The sequence below is a fragment of the Porites lutea genome, chromosome 1, assembly GCF_958299795.1.
Source record: "Porites lutea chromosome 1, jaPorLute2.1, whole genome shotgun sequence".
Classification (NCBI taxonomy): domain Eukaryota; kingdom Metazoa; phylum Cnidaria; class Anthozoa; order Scleractinia; family Poritidae; genus Porites; species Porites lutea.
In genome coordinates this window covers 26,261,567-26,282,019 of record NC_133201.1, presented here as the reverse complement: position 1 = coordinate 26,282,019, position 20,453 = coordinate 26,261,567, and the positions used below count along the sequence as shown (strand labels likewise).

At 38.1% G+C, this 20,453-nt stretch overlaps 1 protein-coding gene across 1 annotated transcript; it reads left to right on the top strand.

The window, feature by feature from the left end:
• The first annotated feature begins 105 nt into the window (after window positions 1-105).
• Window positions 106-14,531, top strand: LOC140936566 (type-1 angiotensin II receptor-associated protein-like). Its single transcript, XM_073386075.1, has 8 exons — window positions 106-220; window positions 381-415; window positions 3,089-3,203; window positions 9,232-9,307; window positions 9,691-9,715; window positions 10,083-10,110; window positions 11,924-11,993; window positions 12,924-14,531. The coding sequence occupies exons 1-8, from the start codon at window positions 176-178 to the stop codon at window positions 13,016-13,018; spliced, it is 489 nt and encodes a 162-aa protein (XP_073242176.1). The 5' UTR covers window positions 106-175; the 3' UTR covers window positions 13,019-14,531.
• Window positions 14,532-20,453: the final 5,922 nt, after the last annotated feature.

Below are 20,453 nucleotides of genomic sequence, written 5' to 3'. Positions count from 1 at the left end.
TTGGCCGCCATCGATACCTCGCGAGAAAGGACGAGTGAGCAAATGGGATGGTAAACGCCCCTCCCGTCCCGGTGCCCAGTTTGACCTGAGCCCGAAGTCCTTCACTTTCGTTCAGTTGCCCCTGAGTTGCTCTGTCAGCAGAACGTGTCTGGAATAACAGTGCATTTTCTCAGCTATGGACAATTCTATTAGAGTCAATTTCCCTCCTGTTTCACTTAAGGTAAGAAATGACTCTATGTTTTGTCGGTTGATGCTGTTTTTTGCCGTCATTTGTGAGGCATTTGCAGGACCATTCGATTACTATACTAAACTTATCGTTTCTGTGTTTGTTTGTCATGTAAATTATTTCCTTTGTTAAACGGTTATTGTTTTATTTCTAGATTGTTGTTGCTGTTCATTTCGTTTTAACAATTTGGTAAGTTCTCTATCAGCTATTTTTATTTGCAACAAATTTAAGAAAGCCCGTAAATCATGTGACATTTTGGAGTTAAATCAGTGCTATTTTGATATCGTGAGTATATGATATTACAGTATTTGTTGCTCTTTTGTACACTTTATGATTATTTTGCTTTTCTTATGTATTGATGTATCTTTATGACCACAAATATAACTGCTTTAAGGTAGCCTGCAAAGCAGGCGTATTAATGCAGTGCGAATGATTTGGACGTTGAACAGCAAGTCAAAAAATGATTCCAAGGGAGAGGTTGATGGGTCAAAATAGGGGAGGGGGAGGGGAGGAAAAAATATGCCTGCGGTCAGCCATTGTTCGTTTGGCGAATGCCATACACTGGATAGACAGGTGCTCTGATTGCTGTGGTTTCAAATGTTCAATTGCTAGCTGCTAATCAAGGTAACATAAATGACATACACTTTCCGGGCCTTCCACCCAGAGTATTTTATCCTGATTCATGCGGCTCTGAAAAATTGTGAGTCTGCTCTGGAGAAAGTTCTTTTGGTTGGGAGCAAAAGCAAGTGGTTATGACACTATTGACTTGACAAGATTTATTGGCCTCTTCAGTTTTTGGCATTCGGCAATTTCATAGGCTCTGCCGGCAGGCATTTCTCCCTTTTTCTTCCCACCCCTCATCCTTGCCTGCCCCTCCACCCTTAGTTTTCCAGATGCTTTTGTGATGGCAGCCGCGATCAATGTACCTCTAGGTCACACTTTTGTTAAAGAGGCTAGCTTCAAGGAAGTGTAAAGAACAATATTGCACGATAAATGTAATTTTACTAACAACTACCAGAATCTTTCATTTTGTTGTTTTCTTGTGCAAATTAGAGCTAATGTTTTTTTAAAGCTCAGTGGGCTTGACAAAGTTAAATAAGAAAGCAATCAAGAAATGAATTCTGTTAGTAAGTGTAGTCAAATGTCATCATTGTGAAAAAGGGCTATAGGGGGTGGTAAACCTCCTATAAATGCCCAGCATGCATCCATTTCAACATCCCCCCCCCCCCCCCGCTTGGGCAGGCCCCCGGGCACTTGATATTTGGAAAATTTGTGTTCAAAGTCCCCATTCCCCAAACCAAAATATTGTTCAAATGCTTCATCATGCACTTACATGTAATTCCATTTTAGGCCCAGTTCAAAACGTTGACCTTTTCATATGCCAATTAAGTATACATGAAAGATAGATGTTTGAATCAGTTAAGTCTAATTTGGGTTGACCCATGAATTAAGTTCGAGTGGCCTAGATGGAAATTTTGACTGTGGAGCAACTTTGTTTCAAACTTCAAACGTTCATTTCCCAAACCTTATGTGTAAATTACTATAATTTAGTTACACTGGTACGTATTGTAGACCATTATACATTGTGAAAATAAATTGAAACCAACTAATTAGCTCAACATCTGAATGAACTGTCGAACTCGCATCATTTAGGTTGACCCAAATAGGCATTAAGTTTTGATACTTGGAAAGTTTGATGTTTGAATATTGGACCTTATATAGCTGATCAAATGCCCCCATCCCGAGGAAATTAAAAAAGAGAGGGCCCACATAACTCTTTTAGCTATTAATGTAGCTTTCTAATGCTCTTGATGCTCAGTTTGCAGACAGAGCAAAGCTTGTGTAATCCTTTGCTTTTTAGCTGATGTTATAAAGCCACAATCTTTCAAACCTGATCTCTGACACACTGGTCTAGATATGATGTGTTATTACTCCTCCTTTCACCCCTTATGCATGTGAATCAAATTCTTTACCCCTCCGAACACAATAGGGAGCTTAAGCAATGACGAAGGCGAGGGCAACAAAAATGGCAAAAAAGCAATAGCCTTTGGCAAAACAACAACTTTGCAAGTGCGTCACGCTTTTTTGTACATTTTTGTGTTAACTACAACATGAAAGTGCCTAATTTCACCTTTTTTTTTTGTTTTTTTGAGGATGGGAACACAAGACAACAAGTTTCTTTTTCTTTTCGTGAACTTTAATACATTCCTTTAGAATTCAACTTAAAAAAAATCTGCCAACATTTGATGAATTAAACAAGATGGAATAAGCATGATTAAGTTTGAGGCAGCGTAACTTCACTTTTTAAGTAACATTTTCATAGCCTTTGCCGCTGTTGTTGCTTAAGCTCCCTAATAATTATCAAATTCCCTTCCCCTCAGGGCCTTACTCTAGCAGAGCTCGGTGGCCCCTGGCACCAAACTTTTGTTATTGGACAACTAGAAAATCTTTAGTTACTTTTGTCATACAGATCATATGCTGGGCAGCCTAGATTTTAAAGATTCAGAGTAATGGGCTCCCTTTAATTTTCCCGAGAGCACGGCATTCCCCCTTCAGAAAGGTTAAGGTGTCAAATTTCTGGGGTATGCTTGGGGCAGGATGTTGAAGTTTTGTTCTGAGCTGTTTCCCATTTTGTCTTCAATCACCATTACCCTGCACTTCTGCAACTTTTCGTGAATAAGGGCTAGCTGTCATGTTTATGTTGTAAATTTACATCAAATTTTTTATCTTGATTTGGTTTTATTACTTATCATTACTTGTGCATTATATTATTATTAATGTTATAATAATAATTATTATTATTATATTTCAAGTATGTATTGTTAAAAAACATTTTATTCCATAATTTTTATTTTTGCAAAGGGGTGATCAGATAGGTGGATGGTTACCTGTGTCATATCTATTTTGCAATTTATTGGTGTTGGCTGTGGGCGTCTGGGCGATAGCTTCACCAACAAATGAGGATGCATCTCAAATGGTAATTGCTTATTATAAATCCCTTTCACTCCTGCAGTGCTTAAAAGTAGAACAATTTTCATTTTTATGCTGTACGTCTTTTGTACATGTGGTTTACTGAAGGCAAAAATAATTTCTGCCTTTACAAAGAAGTGCAGCAGACACCTGTTTTCATCACGGAGGGGAGGAGGGAGGGGCAAAAAACAGAAGTACAAATAGAGCTCTCAGGGAATGGACACATAAGACAGCGATTTGATGATGGAGGGGCTGTATACTAATCTCAGTACCCAAAGGTGGTACAAAAAAAAAATCAAAAAATTAAATCCAAATTTGTTTGTTGTAAAATCCTTAGATACATTAAGCAGAATAATGCAGGTCTGCCAAAAAAGTTTCATTTAAATTGTGACAAAAAAGAACTTCATGCCCTTTCTGAAAAATTAGAGAGACAATGTACTATTTCACCATTAGACTGGTTCACTGACTTTATAGAACTCTGAATATAATAATATTATAATCAGTTTTCTATTTTGAAAAAACTAATGCAGCGCTGATGATCAAAGAAATACTTATTGTAATTTTTTTCTGCGGAAGTTCTGAGTTAGCCTCCTTTGCAGCCAGTTTTGTCTCGTCACGCAAAGTTCCTCCCCAACAAATTAAATGGCTGCTCACATTCGAACCACGTTCCTTTCAATCAATCAATCACAGCTATGGTTCTATGGTTCTAGAGTGAGAATTGAAACTGACGTCCACTTAAAGTGTTTGTGAGTTTTGCAATTCCAATATTTCCATGTATGCTTTACCTGACCTTATCTGGTCTGTGTCTACATGTGACAGGACAGAACAATGCTGATAATCTGTTAACAACAAGATGCTTTATATAATGGTAGCGTGCAATTCGGCATCGTGGCTGTGGAATTAATTGTGAATGTGGAGGAATAGTAAGAAATGATATTGTTCAGGATACCCTTCCATACAAATACCCTTACTTTTCTCCTTTTGAGTAACAGACATCTTAACTTCTTCATTGGAAGTCTGCTAGGTGCATGACTGCGTGGCTGTAACCCGATTTGATTATAATAAGTTGATAAGGGCTTGGATCACTAAGTGCTGTTTTGGTTTTTTTTTTCCAGATCAGCTGAATTTTTGCATGTGGCCTCTCAATTCATTACAGTGCTCGACTTTCAGAAAAAAATTTTGGGGCCAGCTGGCCCCCAAGTTTTCATTTTTGGTCGCCAGAACAAGTCTTCTAGTCGCCAAATACTATATTTAAGAACTAATGGAATACAATAAACTTAACATCTTTTACTTAGCCTTAACAGAAAAAGAATGCTTTAGACTTCCTGTGAACTTTCTTTCGAACGGTTTTCGCTCGAGGCTCGATTACCAGCCGTTGAACCCGTACTCAGGCGTAAATCTCCTCAAACAGGTATTAAAGCAATGGAATACACATTTAGATAAACAAACTCTAGGAATAAACAAAAACTTATTTGAGTTATTCAAGAACAAAATCTGCAAAATTTGTTTTGCGTCCCATGTATTTGCACGTTCAGAAATGAACATCGGTGAAACTTGATCTATTTCGCGGTTGTGTAGCACGTGATCGAAAGTCTCTTGAAAGAGGAAACGCCGCTGATGTTTTCGGGCAAAAAAGTTGATTTCGCGAGAAGTCTGTTAGACATTCAGCATGAATTCAACGGTACTTCGTTAGAAGTCAGTAAAATACGGCAGAGCTTTTATTTGGGTCGTCACGCTCAACAGAAAGTTGTTTACAAGAAGCTCGAGAAATAACTGAGCGCCGTTGGCTCTCGATTAGCTTAAGCTTTATCAGACTAATCTGCTATCGAGTCCGAAAATCGAGAAACATGTTCGACATATTAAGAAACTGTTTTAAATCGATGCGCTGAAAGTCATTCCCGGAGAAACACGGGACGACCTGTTGAGAATTGCGATCGATTTGCCCGAAAGTCGATAAGACCTCCGTCGAATTCAGCACTTGGGATTTTCACAATCCTCTTTCAAGTAAAAGTCAAGTGTTAGACGGACCATCTGTTTGTTAGATCATAAGAACAATCCTTTAGAGTGTTGGAAAAAAATGGTTAAAGCGTCTAAACAAATCGTTAAAACGCCTTTTAAACGAACCATTAAAGCGTTTGGGCAAAAGGTTAGAGCGTTAGAAAAACCGTTAACTATCCGTTAGTTTTGTAAAGGATAACAAATTATCATTAGTGTACGTTTTCCCAAAGAAGAAAGTCACCTATCTCGGAGGCCAGGTTGGCGACCAGACGTGAAAATTTAGTCGCCACTGCGTAAAAGCTGGTCGCATTGGCGACCGCACAGGTCGCAACGTCGAGCCCTGCATTAGAAAAACATTGCCCTACATTTTAAAATAAATTGCACATTACAAGATTTCACTTCCATTTCCTTTATTTCCTCTACAACAACACTTTTCTCCTTATGTACAGTTAACTCCACACCTTCCAGGGGTCGAAATTAATTTTTTGGATAACTAACCCTTCAGGTTTAAGTGGGCATAAATTTTACTAACCAAATTATAAAGTTTATTAGATCCAAGAATCTGTTCTTGAAATAGCAATGTTTTAACTATTGAAAGTAACGCTAATAAATGGGGCAAATTAATGGATGGTACAATGTATGGATGGATTCCAGGTTCAAGTTACATGATGATCTACAAAATGTAATACATAGAAGATTTAATGCTCATTTACATTTTTCTTTCAATTACAATACGTGAGATGGGGGAAAATTCACCATAAACACTACAAAACGCTGTTTGTTTAGACTTATCGAACTGCAGCCCATTGAATGCCTTTTTCGATTGTGGGTGGAAAGTTCTTTCTTTCTTCATACGCCCTCTGTGCGGGAACCTTCTGTAGTGTTTGAAACTGCACTTCTTCTTTGTTGTTATTCTCAATCTTCCATTTCCTCTTCACAAATTTTTGGGGGCAGCCTTTTTCTGAAAAAATTTACCGAAGCATCTCTGCATCTGATCCATATATGTGAAATTTTGAATTTTTTAAAATAACATTTTGCGCAATAAAACTTATACCAACAGAAAGTTGAGACAATGAGAAAGGGGTGTTTGAAATTACTGAGATCTTGTGCATCTTGTCCATGTGCTTAATGTGAGAAGGCATGAAATCCGGAGAATTTGAAATAACCGATGATTTGGGGCCCACAGACAAAAAAAAAAAAGAAATGCCGGCATTTTCTGAGTCTCGCCACTTAAAACAGGGCTTCTGATATTTTGCACGGTCGCAGAGCCGCGAAATTCAGGCAAATCCACGAAATCCCGCGAAATTCACAAAAACACGCAAAATACTGCGAAATTCGGTAGAAATCTTATCAAATACATGTCTGTACAGCAATTTTGAAACTTGTCTTAGCTACTGGGGGTATTTACTTGCCGTAAACTCTCAAATTTATGTCAAAACTTCGTCACTGAAACATAGAAACAACGTTCCGAAACTACCAGGATAGATTATGTTGCGAAAAACTGGGCACTAGCCATGATGTTAAAGGCTTTGCCATTGGTTCTTTCTAGAGCGTATTGTTGTTGAAAGAGAAAATGATGACCTCTGTTAGAAAAGCATTAAAAATGCTGGTCTGATCAGTGCAGAACCAATCTATTTCTTGCGAAATTTGCCCGAAAATAACCACAAAATCCGCCATTTTTTTACCGATTGCTTTCCAGCCAAGTTTGCCCTGAAAATTCCCGCGAAATCAGCCGATTTTTCCGAGATTTTGTCCCAAAAATCCCGCGAAATTTGCCTTTTTTTCCCATGAATTATCAGAAGCCCTGTTAAAGCTAGACTACGAGTAGTCCCCCATTTTTCCTCAGGGATAGTAGAGCTAGCGAAATGCGAGCGCACGTGAAAATCACCCCACGCGAGAAGAGGCGACAAGCGGCGGGGAGAGAGAAAAATGAGGGACTACAGACAAAGCCCAAGCTTTTGAATTAATGCGTTGCTCTCACAACACAAAACTCTGATTGGCTCTTCCATGGAAATCTGTCAACATCTGTCAAAAACGTGCCAGCCGCTATCAACATTCGACATAATCACAATTTACAGGACAAATAACTGGAGCAGAACAAACTACAGCACAGAACAAATGAATAAAGTTGCTCTTGTAGAAGTAACTAAGCAGAAAGCCAACCCAGCAACTGATGAGGTTCGCGTGGAGAACCGAAACCATGGTCTTGCCTGATCACAAAGTGGGTATAACATAACGGTCGCAAGGCTGTTGAGCTAATTCAAAAGTTATCACCAAGGGAAGAAATACGTGCTCCAGTCCAAAGACTCACATTATCTCCAGAAAAACAAGTCGCAGTTAAAATTCATGAGCAGTCATGACTGAGTCACATCGCAATTCTCCATAGTTAATGTAGTTTTAGTTTAAGCTGCAATCCATTCTTCGAGATTTGGATATCACTATCCATCCTGCTAAAAACGCTAACGAGCTGGCATGGGCCCAGCGTGACAAAACATTGCATTTTATATGTGCCAACCATAAACAATAACCGCAGAAAATTAATATGCGTGTCACGACCTCTCAGTATGAAATAAGCAGCAAAAATCACATTTGCTCAGTCAAAACGTTTTCCTCCAGAGCATAACCTACCCATCAGAGAAAAAAAAAATTAATTGGAACAAGCAGCATTTTGGCATGAGTAAAAGTCGTGTGTTGCCTACACTATCAAGTTCTTCACGCGAAACAGCCGTGAAGAAAATTAGTATCTGGGTTTTCTTTTGCATGCAATAAATATTCCCCGCAGTTTGCCGATGACAAGAGCAATGACAGCTCAATAAGGGAAGGAATCCCATTGGATGCGCTTAATTGATTTGGAAGGGGATACGAACTTCACACTTCAAAATCAGTCGGCCGTGAAGGGTCAAAAGCTTGGGCTTTGTCTGTAGTCCCTCATTTTTCTCTCTCCCACCCGCGTGTCGCCTTTTCTCGCGTGGGGTGATTTTCACACGCGCTCGCATTTCGCACGGTTTACTATCCCTGAGGAAAAATGGGGGACTACTCGTAGTCTATGTTAAAGCAAGCGAGGCTAAAAAAACGCTGATGGGTTCCTGAAGCATTGTAACATAACTCAGCCCGTCATGGCTGACACCTTTGATGCAACCAGAAATCATAGGGGCTCATTCTTTGCGCGAAAACTGATGTTATTTTCAGTTTAAAACTGGTAAATTTCTGTGGGTTGATAATTAAAAACAGTTATAATTGGAAAGGAATGTGGTTCGAATGTGAGCAGCCATTTGTTGGGGCAGAGCATTATGTGACAAGACAAAAACAGCTGTGAGGGAGCTGAGACTAGTTCTGAGAGGGCTAAAAGGATTTTAATTAACAACTCACTTGAAATGATGAATAAAAAAATAATTATATCAAAATCAGGAACTGTGGGGTGAAGAATTAAGTGAAAGAAGATCATCCTAGTTATAGGCGCAACATACTTTTGCAGTTGCAAAAAGAAAGATAAAAAATTCAGGCTTCAGTGTACGGGATTCAAACTCTTGACCTCTGCATCAAACTCAGGTGCAGCGCTCTACCAATTGAGCCAACAAGCCAACAGCTGGGTGCAGGTCATTGAGTTGGTTCATTATTAACCCTTTAAGCCCCAATATTCACACACAAATTCTCCAAACTGATCTCCATACATTTCCTTTAAGAATTAGTTGAGAGAATTTGATAAAAGGTCATGGAATTTTCTCTAAGATGATCATTTTATTAATTCGCATAACTTTATCTCTTGACAGTGTATGGATATTGTTAGGAGAAAATTGTTGTTGGTCACTATTGGGACTTAAAGGGTTAACCCGTGAAAGGATGACGATGAAGTAATGAATATATAAAAAGAAAATGCAAAAGTTGTGCCTACTATTGTGATGATCTTCTTTCAATCAATAACTCATTAATTTATCCTGTGTGCATTAATAATAAACGATTTGAATGTACAGTCACAGAAGGACAGAAACTACTTTTTATTGTACTAAAATGCTCTTGTTATGCTATTGTTTTTACAGTTTTTGCTTGGAATGCTGTTTACCATCTTACATGACATCATAGTAATTGCAATCTATTATCATTCTGATAACAATTGTAAGTGTCAAAAAACTTTTTAATATAAAAATTTTATTTCAAAATTTTGGAATCACTGTTCGAGGGATTGCCAACTGATATTCCCTAATCAAATTAATCAAATGAGGATTTCCGTGGATTTTAACTTAATTAGTACTAACAGTAGTTTATATTCAGGATCCCAGGCTATGGTGAACTGATTTTATAGCTTTAAGGTACTGCACATGTGCAAAATACAAGGAACCTGGAACCCAATATGTTACAAAAATGAATTTCAATTTGGGCTTCCTAAAAACTTTTTGAGAGCACAGCCCAGGTAAAATAATTCTAGTAATGTAGTATTCAGCTGCTATAGAAGCTATTTCCATCAATATTTTTGTGTCCTTTTGTTTGTCTTTATACAGCATCTCACTACAGATTTTGTGTAGGGTATCCTTTTTAGTACTGCTTTAACATTTAATTGTCTTTCCTTTTTTTTACAATGTAATTTAATTATTTAATAAGTTAATGAGACTCTATGATCTTCAGCAACTTGGGAATGTAGAACTTTTCTGTTGCATGTCCTCCATCATGCAAGTTGTTGGTTTTTCAATGAAGTCATCGCATATCAGGTTAAAAATATTTTAAGGCAATTTTCTTCTCCTTATAAAAATTTATTTTTTATTTTTTTGTCTAGCCAGTACAGGGGACTGCATACTTATACTATAAACTTATGTAAGTTATAATGCGTCTGCACTAAGGCATGCATTTTTATGGTACACAATTGTTTTCCTTGACATTTCACTTATTTTACTAGAATGGCTATTTTGAGTTTGATTTTAAAGGTACAGAGATATTAATTAAAAGGCGTATCATTATTATTATTATTATTATTATTAGTGAACTTATGCCACAGGACAGGAGAGTAAAGAAGACAGCAAACCGTGCTACTAGCCTGAGAAAACAGACAACATTTTGCAATGCCACCAACGATTTCCGCACGAAATGATGTCTGAGAAACGATCGCAGAAATTCCATACTGATTACACGTCACTACCCACATCTGGGTAGTGCTTCTGATTGGTCATGCCGTCAGCATGGAATTTCTGCACTTGTTTCTCAGACGTCATTTCGTGGGGAAACCAGTGATGGCCTCAGGAAATGTCATCTGTTTTCTCAGGCTGTGTGTGGATGACAACATGCCAATAATTTTGTTTAAAAAAATTACCTGAACTTCCATTAAACAGATCTTTTGGTAAAAGACCAACAAATTTTGATATTTAGTGAAGGTCACAACGGAACAAGCATGTAATAGCCCTGTCATGTTTGTCACACAACACTGTTTAGCCGTTGTGCTGCATAAACTCACTATTATTATTTATAATGTGCAGTTATTGTCTGGCAGTGAGTAATAATACATACATGTATGTCGATCCAGAATCTCTTTTGAATTTAATGATGTCCTAATTAACAAACTTCCATTCCTGCAATTAAGCTGCCAGCCTAATTTTTGCTGTTGGTATACTTACATGACTGTATCAGTCTAGATGTGAATTCATAACAAGATAATTACTAAGTAATAGTATGTTTTTAATAGTGAAATATATTGCAGGTGTGTTGACATGGCATAAATGTTTTTATTATATAAACACCTGTATAATAATCCAATGAAATACCAACCTGTGAGCTTTTGTGCGAAAACTTCAGTTGATATCTTCACAATGTGAAAATAACATGTTATCTTCACATGAGAAAATATAACCAAATCTATGGCTACATAGTAAATCGTGCCTTTCACACCAAAAAACTATTAATTGTATTACTACACTAAAGTGAAATGGTTTGGTAGTTCATTGGTGTTTATCTAATTAATAGAACATTACTTGGCCGCTTGGAGATACGAAATTTCTCTTCGAGTGTTGAAATATTTTTTCAACACGAGAAGGGAAATTTCGTATCTCTGCGTGGCCATGTAATATCCTGTATTTATTATGTACAATTTAATGTGCCCTCCATTTTTTTAGCCAAAAATGGTCTCAATCTCTCTCTTATCTGATCTCTCTTTCTCTACAATACTAGATGTAGATGCTAACCAAATATTAAGACAAAATCCATGAGGGAGTAATTTTAATTTTCAGTGGACAAAAACCAGAATAATTTCAAGCATATTGCATTCTTTTTCACACTTTTTAAGCCGGCTATAAATGTAATAAGTTGTATGAAATAACTCCGCAGAAAAGGAATTCTTTTTGGAGCCCGGGAAAACAAACTCCATTTAGGCCTCAAATTTCACAAAATGGAGTCTTACGCTTGGTGATTTTTATTTTCTCAGGCTCCCGTAAGAAATTGTCTTTGGTGTTAATACAGATAACTAATTACATCTGTAGCCCTTGAAAAGTGTAAAAAAGAATGCAATATGGCTTAAAATATTCTGTTACAAGGTTTTTAACCACTGAAAATTAAAATTACTCGATTTCCTGATTGAATATTCCATCTTAAGTATTTGCACTGATTACCAAGCCTGCGAAAGCATCCGTTTCTCCTCGCTCTTCAAACCGATGTTTTCGCAGGCTACCAAACCCTCTAGGTTCTGTTTTTTGTTTTTCATTCATTTTAATCTATATTATCTATTTAATTTTCCTTTTTTTGTTTATAAAGCCACTATCTTGTCTGCTAATTTTTCAAAATCATCGCAGCCGAGGAGGAGAACAAGGCTACAGCTGGTCAGGTATGATGTAGAACAGTCCTGTCAGATCAGTACATATGAGATTCTGGTTAACTCCCCTAATCCAAATTTAACAGTAACCTCTCCCTGAGGTAAAAAAATCTTGGGTTATAAGGGAGGGGTAGGTGGGCAGTTTCATAGAATCTGATACTGAACTGTCATGTCACCTCACTATACCCTGAAGATCAAAAAAGTGTGAAAAAAGTTTCCTTTATAATTCATGTACAGTGACAGGTTGCATGAAGATATATCAGCTTATTTGTTTCCTGTTTCTATGCAATGTTCAAAAGCTTCATAATACAGCACTTAAATTAGAACTGCAGGTACCGTAAAATTCCGAAATTAAGCCCCTCCAAATATTTATTTATAAGCCCTCCCAAACTCATAATGCCAAAAAACCTTCCTTAAAATTGCCCCTCAGAATATAAGCCCCCGGGGGCTTGTACTTGGAAATTGCCCTCAAATGCAAAATAAAACAAAGCAAAAACATATAAATTTTTGTATTTGCCAAAGAACTGTTATGTGTGCCAAATGATTGCAGTCAGAAAGTGTCATTGTTTATTGTTGTTAGCATAGTTCCTCTTCACTCTTGGCTTGGATTTCCTCAGTCCATGCTGACAAAGTACTTGCATGGCTGCGTTTTAGAAGTGTCTACGTCCTCAAGGCAAGTTTCAGTAAAATCGTTCTGCAAATTACTGACATAAATTTCCTTCCAACTAGAAGCTAGCCCAAGCGATTGTAAGATGTAAATTTTGCTCCAAGTATAAGCCTAGCCGATTTTGAGATGCAACTTCCCTCCATATAATTATAAGCCCCTCAATCAAAAAGGGCCTTTGAAAATTATAAGCCCCGGGGCTTATTTTCGGAATTTTATGGTAAATATCAAATGAAGCAGGATTGAAAAAAATTAATTTTTGTAAGTTTCCATTGCAGGAACTCCTTACGTGACTATAGAAGGCCACACAAGCTCTCAGCCACAACAAGGCTACACTCCAGTTCCCGCTCCAGGCCAACCTTCTTCCTCATAAGAATGAATGAGACTGTCTGCTGCCTTAATTCATATGCATTTTCTGGTTATAGTGTTTTTTACCAAATAGTGCACTAGAGGTCTTAAATAGTACAACCAAGTTGGAAAATTATGAATGATGCTATCCTCAACTGAGTTAAGTATATGTTTACTTTACATGTACCCAACATTGTGTCTTTAGCTAAAACTCAAGGCTTTGGTCTGTGGAAAATTGAAGGGGGCCATTGCTCTTAACCAGTAAATGTAGGGTGCCTGCAAGCATATATTTTAATGATTTGTGTGAAAAAAGTACTAAGATTTCCTAGCTAGTTGCCAAAGAGGAAAATTTGAGGACTAGTGGCCACTGGTTTCTGCTAGAGCATAACCTTGATAGTTATTAAAATTTTTACTGTCTGCCACAAAATAATCATTAGGTCTTGCAGTCTGCCTTGTGTTAGACAGACTAAAAAATAATTTTAACTAGTGAGTATTATATAGCAATCCAATATATAATTTATTTTATGTAATGTACTTGTAGGTATCAAGGAAAATGCTTCTAACACAAGTCATTTTTTTAGTATTTGATATTTAAGTAGCAATATTGGTTGTTTACAATTTACAAAAATTTTCCGGAAAATCCAGTTAGAAAGTAAATGGAACACGACTTTTTGGGTCTTTCCAGTGGAAAACTTCCAGGAGCAACAGGACATCTGAAAAGGTTTTCCCTTTTTGCCGAACAAAGTATTCCAAAACAAAATTTATGTTTCATTTCTTCAAGCCAACTTTTATACCAGTTTCAGGCCTTCGCTGTCATTTTTTGGTAAATGGAAGTGATTTGTAGAAATGGTGAATGCGATTCTAGGATGAAATTAACCAGTCCTGAATTTTGCATACCATTTGCCCAAAATGGACCAACCGGTTTGCCCATGTCAATGGTAAACAACCATTGTTTTCCAACAAATCATGAATTCAATTAAAATTTACAGAGGTCACATTAATGTTTATCCTGATAGTAAAGATATTGCTATGATGTTGTGAGAGACATAAAAGGTGTAACGTGAAGCCTGACTTTATTTCCAAACATTCAGAAAGATTAAGCGTACATGAGTGCCAGCTGCCTTGGTCTTAGCTTGATTAAGGTTGTGCACCTCAAATAACCCGATGATCCAATTTTTAGACGCTTTGTCTAGTGACGTGTACTAAGTTGTTCAGTGACAATTTTTATGAACATGTCTGTGCATTATAATATATGCATGCAGTTGGCATGTTCTCTTGCTTGAAATGTAATTTTTGTTTAGGGCTTTGCCAAACTGGCTTTTTATTGTGAAGTGTCTTATTTTTAATTTGTAGTTTATATATTATTCCTGTTTCAGAAAGTAGGCAGTTGATTATAATAAGTAAAATGTTCTTTCTGATGTAGGTATCTTGAACAGTTCCTTCATTCACAAATTCTTGGAAATGAGATATTATTTTTACCAATTTTGAAGTGAAGTCTAAACATTTTTCTATTAACAGGCATTGTTACAGTACAACTGTAATAAATAAGAAAGATTTTTCCGATGAAAGATAATATTCATGATATTGATTGTGGTTTGTTTGTGACTGGTTTTATGTCTCAGCATGCCTAGCACTGAGGTTTCAGAATCCACCAATCAATAGCAATCATGGTGTTTCTAGTAGCCCTGTACCTAATTTGATCTTTCCTCTGCAGAGGCCTCTTTGTGTCAAAGGGAAGTCATGGGAAGTCTCCCTCGCAGCCATTTTCATCTTGTCATGCAATGCTCCTCCCCAGCATCCACTTGTTGAGGAGGAGCATTGCATGACAAAACCACAACGGCTGCGAGGGAGACTAATCATGGAGGGACTGGGGAGAGGGAGGAGATAAACAGAGGCATTTTCTCTTTAGAGGTAACAAATACCATGATTGTGTGAACATTTTTCTAGGACCAAATCTTGTGTCCCTTCAACAGAGGTGTTCCAAAGGAGAGGTTCTACTGACAATGTCATTTGGTGATCACACCGGTTCAAACACAATAAAACTACCAAAAATGACCTTATTTTTAATATTCATGATAGCCATGATGTCATGACAAGAGATCACAGCAAATAATAGCTCTATGGCAAACCAGAAATCATCATAACAAGGTCTTTTGCCCGACAGGAGTAAATGTCTCACAATTTGGATCTTAAAACTTCACGTCAAATTGTATTTTTTCAGAAAACATCCATACTCCCCCACACTGGGGGGGTTCAGGGTAGGTTTTCTCCCTCCCCCTCTGGAAATTCCAGAACCCCCCTCCCACTAAAAACATCTGTATTTGAAGCTCCATCGAGAGGAGGTGGGAGGGTATGGATATTTTTTGGCGCTATACAATGACACCTCACTCACTAGCCACAGCTTAACCACCAGCCCCCTGTTCTTGCATCTGACGCTCTTCTTTCCTCTCTTTAGCACGCCTCTTTCGGTCCTTGATATTTTGCAAACGCCTACGCTTGAATACTTCTAGCTTCCGTCTTTTCCTATACTTGTGTTTCTTCATCCTCTTGTGACGTTTTTTCAGTATACTGCTGAAAGCTACTGTAGGAATATCTTTTGTTTCATCGCCCATGGTGAGTTCTTGAGATTCTTTATCACCAATGACCTTGTCCGCATTTGGCAAGTAGAACGGAAATATGAATTCGTGAATTTGCTGCTCAAGAACAGATGCATGTGGGAATTTTAAAGAGACCATAGGGCTCCAGTTATTGTGCACATCGCTGTAAATATCACTTGAGTTAATCCAAGGAAAGATGAATGTTTGTAGGATAGGTAAAGTAGAAGTTGATGGTATGTTGCTTGTATAGTAAGTGTCATTTACGGGTTTCATTGACAATAAAAGTTTTGCATCTACAATGAGAATGAGAAGCAAAATAGGAAAAGATCAGCATATGACACAGGCCAAATCACCCTAACATTTGACCATACAGTTAAAACCTGTAACCAGACCTTGGTTTGTTACCCTTCATGCACAACATCAAACTTCAAAAGACAGAGGCTACAGGATTCTCCTACAAATGTGCCAGCCAAACACATATCTGTAGATCGTAATATTAATGAGCTTTATGTTGTACTTCTCCTCCTCTTAGGCCCGGTTCAGACGCCAAACTTTAAACTTTTTATGAGCTGAACCTATTTATGAATTTAACCTGACCCAAACTATTTGGACCGCCTGAATTGATTCAGATGCCGAACTAAATTCAAAAGGAGAAAAATGCTCATTTTGATCAAACTGCTTGCAAAATACTTTATTATAATTTATGCAATATAGGTTCTGTGCATGAAAAGTTTAGCATCTGAATCAAAGCTGTTCCAAGGCCGTTCCACAGTCAAAATTCCCGGCCAGGCTAGGCATGAAGAACGGCTGAGCCATTCCAAATTGAAATAGGCATTCCTAACTGATTCAGACGCCGAACTTTTCATGTACTTAATTCCAATGTACAACGAGACCAGCAAAGGACAGAAGCAAAAATCAATGAAAGTTGCACACGATGAAGAGCTCGATAAAGCCCTGTATGTCTGGTTTATTCAGCAACAAACATCTGGCACCCCAGTTTCTGGTCCCCCCAACAATTTGTAAAAGTCTTGTTTCACGATTAATAGTCATTTTCTCAATTTAATCAGTTTTGTTCTTCATTAATATTCATATTTTCGATTGTCCGGACCCTGGATTATCGGGACTATTTCGTCTGGTCCCAACAAGTCCAGATAATCGACGTTCGACTGTATTAGGTTCAGCTGATAAAAAGATCAGTGTCTGAACCGGGCCTTAACCTTTTAAGTCCCGATGGTGACCAACATCAATTTTCTCCTAACGATATCTATACATTGTCAAGAGATTATGTTATGAGAATTAATAAAATGATCACCAAAGAGTTAATGCCTTGATCTTTTACCAAATTCTCTCAGCTAATTCTTTATGGAAATGTATAGAGATCAGTTTGGAGAAATTGTATGTGGATATTGAGGCTTAAAGGGTTAATACTCTAAACACTGATAAAAGGTTTGATGAATGTCAAGTTGGTGTGAGACTCGTGCATGTGCCAATGATGGCAATGTTTTTGTTCCCAGAATACCTAAGGATCCTTACCTTCCATACAATCACATAAAAAAATAACTTAATCCATTTTTTTGTAAATGTGATTAAGTAACGGTTTAGTTTCACTTGTTGTGTACCTATTTACTTGCGACTTTTTAAACGGCTTAAGTTGCATCACTCAAGAGGCGCAAGTTATTAAAATTCAAAAGCCCTTTTTATACTTAGTAGGGTAATGTTGTCACTTGACCATTTCATTGTAAAATTAAAGTGAAGGAATTTTCCTTTGGAATTTTCCTTTGGAATTTTCCTTTCAACAAGTATTAAGAAAATTACACATTTTTATACATTTCTTAGTGGTGATTATGGTTTGGTGGGAAAGTGTGATCGTACATCAACAGCTTTGTTCCATGGTACCATAGTGATATGCATGAAACAGACATCTCGCCACCAAACAATCTATATAGCCTCCAACGAAATCAGTAGATTACTTGCCCTGCATTTTCCATTTCAGACAAGACAGTAAAAAATAATTTTTCTTTTTATTTATGCTAAGTTTTATATCCAGCTAACCTGCAGTGTACTCGGCCTTTTCTTTTAAATCGGGAACCCCCACTGCGTTACACCTTGTCCATCAAAGAGTGATGACATTAAAATGAAGTGGCCAGATATCTGTACCGAATAAACTGTTACATACACGTATCACTCTCGGGCCGCCCCTATTTCACCAAAATGTTTCAAAAAAAATCATTCGCCGCGCTCTCAAAGTTGACTGTCACATCAAAAGAAATTGGAAAGATGTAAAATGAAATAGAAGCCACATTTGCAAAATTAAGTCGGTAAAGTGCCAGTGTTCGTTCCATTCCACGAGAGGAACTACGACTTCCGGGGACTACAGTGCGAAATAACTGAAAATAATAAGGAAGGAAAAGGAAGGAAGGAAAGATTCATGGACAACAGATGTTAGCCTGAATTTTATCCGATTACTTCGAGTCGTTATTACTCAGAGGAGAAAACGACTGGAATTCAGGCTACAACAGATGTGCCCTCTTGTAATTATTAATAAACACTGTTTACCTTTAACCGAATTTCTTGTGATCAACTTACTACTGCAGCTGTTCAGTTTTCGTGCATGAATGCAGGAAGCAGCTATTCTAGATAAAATCTGCCTTTGAAATTGCATTCTTGGTGAGTGAGTAGATCGATCAGACTTTCCCGTCAAGCCGCCATGTTCGAAACAATCACTGTATCTCAGTTTACCGCGGTCGATGGAAAGGCGCGGTACCTCGGCACGTGAGGCGTGACGAGACGTCAAAAATAAAATGTCGGTCTCGTGGATGTTTAAAAGGTGTAACTGCAACGCTACAAATGTACGCTTCAAACTTATTCCTTCTTATCGATTACTATCAATTACAATCGATTGTTCTCGATTTTTGCAAGAGAGATCGATTATAATCGATAAATTATCTTTTCTTTGACTTCGATTTCGATCGATTTCCGTTATCAATGAACTGGACCGCCGTGACACAGCCCCTTTTAGATTAGTCAGAGACCAGACCAAGCGCCGCATAGGGGGAAGGAGAAAAAAAAAATCAGCGATTTCTTTTTTTTTCGCTCAAGCTGATTTTTTTCTTCTTTTTCCCTAAATGCGGAGCCTGACCCCTGGCTTGATTGATATCAATTATATCGATTGATTTACGATATCGATTCCTATCTACATGTATTATCTACTCCTGGCTAGATAGAGCGCGAATGTTTTTGTGTTGGTGTAATATTGCAATCGCCCTTTTGAATTTCAAAACAGCGGTGTACCCGAACCGTAGTTGTAGCGCGAGTGAAAAGAACGGAAAGAAGTTTCCCCTTTCAACCCGTAAACAGTTAACTGAAGTGAAATGTTACATTACTGCGGTGCTGCCGAGTTTGTGATATGGATTATTGTGCTCAATTCAATGACATTCCTGTCTCCTGGGAGTTGGGGGGTTTTATTATTAATTCATTCATTCTCAGTTTGAGAGCAGAAAACAAACTCAATCATTGTGCTCGATCAGGGAGCTTTCAACTAAAACTGCAGTACTGTTGTTTTCATCTTCAATCATCTCTGATGTTTGCCGGCTTTCGATTTCATAACCGGGCTCCCCTTTAAACTGTGGAAATGTGTCTCTCACGGAATCAGGTCGAAAGCCACAGTTCGATCACGCAACGGATCACGCCATATCACGTGTCTGAGAAAAGGGCAAGAGTCCAGCCACCGATTATATAATGCGCGTTCTACAGCGGTAGTGTTTACAACCAAAAACGTTCTTTGCTGCCCATACAAGAACATGGGTACAATTTACGTGTTTTCCATTGCTTTGCACGTGGTTGGTGCCTTTTTGAACATACGATTGTTAGTGAGCTGCTTGAAGTTTGACGAGAGATCCAATCTTCAATTGAGTGGCCGAGCAGGTATGATACTCCAAGCTATTCTTCAGCTCACACTTCTGGGTCTAAACGCCGACGATTCTATGAATTTATTTACCAAACAACAGCAACTGGGTTGGTGCAACGTGAACGGCGTTCTCATTATTTCCGTGGGCTTCGTCTTCTTCTACAACATGGTGGCCATCATAGCTATCGAATATCCCTCAGTATTCTGTCTCAAACAAGAACTGTCTCCTCGAACAGCCATGTTTGGAACACTGACTGCCAGCATCAGTACAATAGGTGTGTTATTCTGGTCCGGCTTTTTCAGGTTGGAGAATATGTGCGAGTCTCGGGTACCCTCCGTTATTGTCTGCTCGCTGCTGTTTCTTCTAACGATTCCGATTGTTTGGAGAATTTGCAGAGCTAAAGAACCAACCACGTCCTCAAGCAAGAAAGTTGATGAACCGTCCTACCATCTTCTGGAGTTACTGAGCGCTGACAAGACCAATACTGTCGTGTCCACCAGCTTTTTAGCGCTTGTTTTTTTGACGTTGAGTTTGCAAGCAATCGGGTACACGTTCAATTTTCAAGAAGAACAGTTCGAGTCATTCTTTTACGGCGAGAAATTGCTCTATCTATTCACCATGTGTTTTGGTCTTGGCATTGCTTTACCTATAATCTCCATGAAGGTGATCGAATTTAGCGTCTGCGAGGAAAACATCGATGGTTATATTTTACAACGTGTCTAAATGGCCAGCGGCCGGTCAAGGCAGCCTTTACGCGCCTTTCAACGCCTGCTTACAAAGCCCAGAGGATGTCTGCAAGGTAGTAGTCTGCGATCTGCGAATACAGCCCCAGCTTATTGCTCCCTGCCGGTCGCTTGGGCGTTTAGCAAAAAAAAGGAACGATAGTCGGATGAAAAACCGCCTTTGTACTACATTAATTGCAGTCAGAGTAAACAACTCCTCTCTCAATCTTTAA